The sequence below is a fragment of the Rhinoderma darwinii genome (assembly GCF_050947455.1).
Source record: "Rhinoderma darwinii isolate aRhiDar2 chromosome 11 unlocalized genomic scaffold, aRhiDar2.hap1 SUPER_11_unloc_21, whole genome shotgun sequence".
Lineage (NCBI taxonomy): Eukaryota > Metazoa > Chordata > Amphibia > Anura > Rhinodermatidae > Rhinoderma > Rhinoderma darwinii.
The window spans coordinates 259,196-265,524 of record NW_027461853.1 but is presented as its reverse complement, the minus strand read 5'-3'; the positions used below and the strand labels follow the sequence as shown (position 1 = coordinate 265,524).

Here is a 6,329-nt window from a genome sequence, read left to right as displayed (position 1 = left end):
CTCTTCAATGTTTATCCCCGCGGTACATGAATTAATAATAGAGATTGTCGCCCCCTCCTGATGGCTAGATCTCTGTACAAGCAGAGCCACTTATCTGGCGCAGAACGTTTACATATCGGAGATCAGCGGTGAGAGCTCTGTTCTAAGGATCACGTAGGCGGCTCTTAAAAGAGCCTTTGAGTTTATATGTGGATAAGCAGCGCTCACTTGCTCTTGGCGCTTTTGCTGCTCTCGGTCTTCTTGGGCAGCAGAACGGCCTGGATGTTGGGCAGGACGCCTCCCTGAGCGATGGTCACACCACCCAGCAGCTTGTTGAGCTCCTCGTCATTGCGCACGGCCAGCTGCAGGTGACGGGGGATAATTCGGGTCTTCTTGTTGTCCCGGGCGGCATTTCCGGCCAGCTCCAGGATCTCAGCGGTCAGATATTCAAGCACAGCGGCCAGGTAGACCGGAGCGCCGGCGCCGACCCTCTCAGCGTAGTTGCCCTTGCGGAGAAGTCTGTGCACACGACCTACAGGGAACTGAAGTCCTGCCCGGGATGAGCGGGTCTTGGCTTTAGCCCGCACTTTGCCTCCTTGCTTTCCTCTTCCAGACATCTCTATAATCTGATCAGATCTAACGGCTGCGCTCCGACCGTCACTTCTTATACCCAGATGGAGCAGAGGGCTTCTTCTCTGATTGGCCGCATCTAAAACTTGTATTCAACGCCAGACACTGTAGCCAATGAGGAAGTAGAATATTTCTATAGACTCGCAGATAACACCACGCCCCCTCCTCCGTGTCGTCCAATAAGAACATCTCCCACCTGAACTCGAATGGAGCAGGAATAAAGCAGCAGCGGCGGACTCTTCTCATTAGGCGCCGAGTAATGTGCCCCGTCCCTGCAGGAAGAACACAAAGGCTCTTCTAAGAGCCCCCCACCAAGTCTACAACAGAGCTGCCGCCTCCATCTTGTGCTTATTCGTGCACATGTCTTTATTCCCGCTGGTCTCCCATGTCTGGAAGAGTCGTTCAGTCCCTGCAGCCGCTCCTTCATGCTGCAGGATGTGGGGGGACATTCCCGGGTGTGATAGCGCAGAGCTGGCATAATGTCCCTGTTCCCTCATATTACCGGCATTATCTCCCTGTCCTCTCATGTGACCGGCATTATGACCCTGTTCCCTGATATTACTGGCATTATGTCCCTGTCCTCTCATATTACTGGCATTATGTCCTATGTAGTAGGTTACAGGGACACAATGCCGGTCATATGTCCCTGTTCCCTCATCTTCCAGGCATTATGTCCCTGTTGCTTCATATTACCGGGATTATGTCCCTGTTCCTTCATATTACAGGCATCATGTCCCTGTTCTTTCATATTACCGGCATTATGTCCTTCTTCATATTACCGGCATTATGTCCCTGTTCCATCATATTACAGGCATTATGTCCTTGCTTCTTCATATTACCGGAATTATGTCCCTGTTCCTTCATACTACAGGCATTATGTCCCTGTTCCTTCATATTACCAGGATTATGTCCCTGTTCCCTCCTCTTACCGGCATTACATCCCTGTTCCTTCATATTACCGGCATTACATCCCTGTTCCTTCACATTACCGGCATTATGTCCCTGTTCCTTCATATTACCGGCATTACGTCCCTGTTCCTTCATATTACAGGCATTACGTCCCTGTTCCTTCATATTACAGGCATTATGTCCTATGTAGGAGGTTACAGGGACACAATGCCGGTAATATGTCCCTGTTCCCTCATCTTCCAGGCATTATGTCCCTGTTCCTTCATATTACCGGCATTATGTCCCTGTTCCTTCATATTACCGGCATTATGTCCGTATTCCTTCATATTACAGGCATTATGTCCCTTTTCCTTCATATTACCGGCATTATGTCCCTGTTCCTTCATATTATCGGCATTATGTCCCTGTTCCTTCATATTACCGCATTATGTCCCTGTTCCATCATATTACCGGCATTATGTCCCTGTTCCTTCATATTACCGGCATTATGTCCCTGTTCCCTCACCTTACCGCCATTTTGTCCTTGTACCTTCACATTACCGGCATTACGTCCCTGTTCCTTCATATTACCGGCATTACGTCCCTGTTCCTTGATATTACAGGCACTAGCCAGCAGGAACGGGCGACAATCTCCATTATTAATTCATGTACCGCGGGTTTTCACATTGAAGAGGAAGCCGTAGGGGGGAGCAGAACTTCTGTGTTACTCATGACCTATACATTCACTACTGCCTCGTGCAGATGATGGCGCTGTCCTCATTGGTGCACTAACTATACTGTACAGAACACATTAATAGTACAACTACTACAGTGATTCATGTTCATGATCTACAACTCGCCCCCGACTACATAGTGTCTTAAATTATACCTTCCAGTCTCAAGAGCTTTGTCACAATTCGGTCCTCCTGGAGTATAACCACCATCATCCCAGGTGTTTAGACGAAGATTCCATCCCCGTGTCATGTACCGATAAGAGCAGTTCCTAAACTACAAAGGAGAAGTCCTACGAGGGGTCTGCGGCAATGCTTTATATACACAGGAGACGCTATTCGGGTAACAAACCATTCCTCTCAAGGACTCTTATTGCTTCTAATTCTGCCCTGGTGTACACCACCAACTAAATGTGAACAAATGAGAAAGGCAGGGGAAGAGAAGGGCGAGAAGCGCACGGATCAAAGGATCTCTGGAATTAAGAAAAAATATCGATCAATAAAACAACGAGCTTAGAGGTATATTCTACCTAACAGGGAAGGGGTGAACGGTCCCTATGTAGAGAACACCCCATTTAATGAACAAATCCCATTCAGCATTGTGACTTATCGTAGATGAAGGGGAATAAAAGGGAAAGGTACATAAATCAAATATCAAAAGTGGGGGCATAAAGGGAACAAACTGGGCTGTAATGTTCGTCTCCCTCAAGTACCGCACTATTGGAGCTCTGATATTAGATGTTACTTCTGAATAGAGCTGCATCAATTTGTCCTTTTCATTCTCTGAATGCGTCTCAGTAAATGTTACTCTGCAGCAACTTCATGCGTTAGTGGGATGAGGGGAGTCCTAAGTATAGACAACGCACAGTGTTAGTACGAAGTAGAAATAGGTGCATTCTGTTTCCTGTCATTGCATTGCCAGCAGCTCGATTATACCAGCAGTCTGGCAAAGTGACATACAAGACAATGCAAGTCCATACTTATGTGGAACTTGGTGCTACAAATTGCTAGTTTGTTTTGAAAATCTGGTAACATTTGTAGCAATGAGAGCAGCTTGGAAAACACGGCCCCTCCAACATTGGGTTTTGCTCTTGTAAAATGCCGTATCAGCTGCATCAGTTTCTCCTTTTTCATTCATTGAATGCGTCTCACTAAATGTTGCTCTGCAAGAAACTGCACGCGTTACTGTAATAAAGTGAGTCCTATATAGGGACAGCAGACAGATTCATTATTAGTACTAGAGGTTACTAGATTTATTGCCAGCAGCCTTATTAATCCCAGCCGTCCGGCAGAATGAGATACGAAGCAATACGAGCCGATACTTGTGTCAAAGTTGGTCCCAGTAACAGATTTATTGTTTGTTGTAAGAATCTGGTAACATTAGTAGCAGTGACAGCAGCTAAGAAAACACTGGCCCTCTCTCCAAGGATTGCGGAAAGCACGTTGCCCAGCAGCAAGCTGGACGCCGAAGAAGCAACACCGCAAGTCCGCTGTGTGATCCACTGCTCGTGCGCTTATACAGCGCTATGAGCAACTGAGCGGATATTCAGCGGGGAGTTTCTGCCACTCCTGTACGTGCAGGCATCGGCACAAACGGCGCCCGGCAGCGCAGCTACGAGGAGGTGTATTCCTGCCGGAGGATCACTCGGCAGCAAGTATAGCACTAAGGCACTCTTTCCCTTCAGATTAACATTCTCTGGTCCAACACCGGTTTCAGTCAGCTGCTTCTAGGACGCTATTCGGGGACACACTGCAGTCCTATATCCGGCTCCTCACTGGAAGACCGACGTGATACTGAAGCCCCTACCCCCGTGTATATAGAAGTAGAAGGTCACTGCTCAGATACACGAGCGGTCACCAGCAGACATCATAGCTGATCTATAGAGGATGTGGCCGCTCTTTTCCCGTTTATAGCGCGACTGCTGTGTAATCTCTATCTGCCCCAAATCTAAAGAGTAATGTTAAGGGAAACAAGGAACAAGCGTGACGTCTTGGATTAGTATGGCGGCTGCTCGTCATCTGCCGTCAGGTTCAGGATTTGTGTGCCCGCAGATCACCCCTCAGGCCACCAGCACCACAATGGTTTTATAGAACAAATAGGGAGGAGAGGACTCGGGCAGTGTTAATGGGTTTAGAAATCTGATTTACAACGGTGACAAGGACTACACCCGATGATCATGACCTCAGAATAAGAGTAGAACTCCCCTGCGCTTGTGTTCACACCTAGCAGAGAATACCTGCTCCCCACCCTACCTGGTTTGCCTTTACAAGGAGTAGGGAACAAGGACTCCGCACACACTGGTCAGCGGTGGATCATTAGCTGCACATAACGGCGTCATTCCTCGCAGTAGCAGCGGAGGTTATTATAGGAAGAGCGATGTGCGGTCATCAGTGAGGAGTGGGGCGGGTTATCGCTACGATACAGCCGGAGAGGGAGGTGATGAATACAGCGCAGACATCCGGCATAACACATGACAGGACTGCTGAAAGGGCCGGATAACGTGAGTGCTAGAGACGAGGACTGGTTATAGTGTAAATGGCGCCAAGCACTGAAAGGGTTAACATGGCACCTCCACATATTAATAGCAGAGCACCGAGAAGCCAGCGGGAGAGTCGCGGTAGAATAACGGAGGAAAGGGATCCAGCTCGTTTGAGGGAGGATTTGGTGGCTCTGAAAAGAGCCTTTGTGTTGTAGTTGGTGCCGGGTTCAGACCTAAGCCCTCTCCCCCCGGATCCTGCGGGCCAGTTGAATGTCTTTGGGCATGATGGTGACCCTCTTGGCGTGGATGGCGCACAGGTTGGTATCCTCAAACAGTCCGACCAGATAAGCCTCGCTGGCCTCCTGCAGAGCCATGACTGCTGAGCTCTGGAAGCGCAGATCGGTCTTGAAGTCCTGAGCGATCTCTCGCACCAGGCGCTGGAAGGGCAGCTTACGGATAAGAAGCTCGGTGGACTTCTGGTAGCGGCGGATTTCACGGAGAGCGACTGTGCCCGGGCGGTAACGATGAGGCTTCTTCACTCCGCCGGTAGCGGGAGCGCTCTTCCGTGCAGCTTTAGTAGCCAGCTGCTTGCGGGGCGCTTTCCCGCCGGTGGATTTACGCGCGGTCTGCTTTGTTCTGGCCATAGCTCTACAACAACGTGCACACTTGTAGATTGATATGAGGAGAGGACAGAGCAGAGTATTTATACACTTGAGCGTGTCCTCATTGGTCCATGAAAGGCACACCCCTACATTCTATTGGCTTCTTCATAAAAATATGTGCCCGACAAAGCAAATGTGATATTCGCGACCAATCACCGTCCACATAAGGACAGTGATGTCAGGAGCACAGCTGGAGTCCCAGGCAGAGTGCTAGAATCGGCTCTGCTATGGGACTCCTGCTGTGGGCAAGCCCCTGACATCACTGTCCATATAAGGCACTGTGGCAGAATCTATAGAGGGCACTGTGACAGCATCTACAGAGGGCACTGTGGCAAGATCTACTGAGGGCACTGTGACAGCATCTACAGAGGGCACTGTGGCAGCATCTACAGAAGGCACTGTGGCAGTATCTACAGAGGGCTCTGTGGCACTATCTTAAAAGGGGCTGCCCAATCATGACATTTGTGTGTCTGCCAAACGCTGTCAACTGAGCCGCCGGACTGCATTTAGCGAAACGTAAACTGGAAAACTGGATTGCTGAAATGCAGCCCGTCAACTTCAATTGTTTTTTCATATGTGGCCCACTAACCCGTCCTAGTTTGAGACCCCTGAACTGGGGGCTGTTCCACTTGTATTACAATAACTAGACGAGACGCTAAAGTCTGCTGCTACTCTTCTACAATAAACCAGCACAGACGAGACACCACAGTCTGCTAATTATGTCCCTGTTCCCTCATATTACCGGCATTATGTCCCTGTTCCCTCATATTACAGGCATTATGTCCCTGTTCCCTCATATTACCGGCATTATGTCCCTGTTCTCTCATTTTACCGGCATTATGTCCCTGTTCCTTCTTATTACCGGCATTATGTCCTTGTTCCTTCATATTACCGGCATTATGTCCTTGTTCCTTCATATTACCGGCATTATGTCCTTGTTCCCTCATCTTAACGGCATT

General features: G+C 48.9%; 2 protein-coding genes across 2 annotated transcripts; both read right to left on the bottom strand.

Moving 5' to 3' along the window:
- Nucleotides 1-203: 203 nt before the first annotated feature.
- LOC142698038 (histone H2A type 1) lies at nt 204-596 on the bottom strand. Its single transcript, XM_075847769.1, has one exon. It carries the CDS (start codon nt 594-596, stop codon nt 204-206), a length of 393 nt encoding a protein of 130 aa, XP_075703884.1.
- A 4,345-nt stretch (nt 597-4,941) lies between these two features.
- Nucleotides 4,942-5,352, bottom strand: LOC142698036 (histone H3). Its single transcript, XM_075847767.1, has one exon. It carries the CDS (start codon nt 5,350-5,352, stop codon nt 4,942-4,944), a length of 411 nt encoding a protein of 136 aa, XP_075703882.1.
- Between the last annotated feature and the right edge of the window lie 977 nt (nt 5,353-6,329).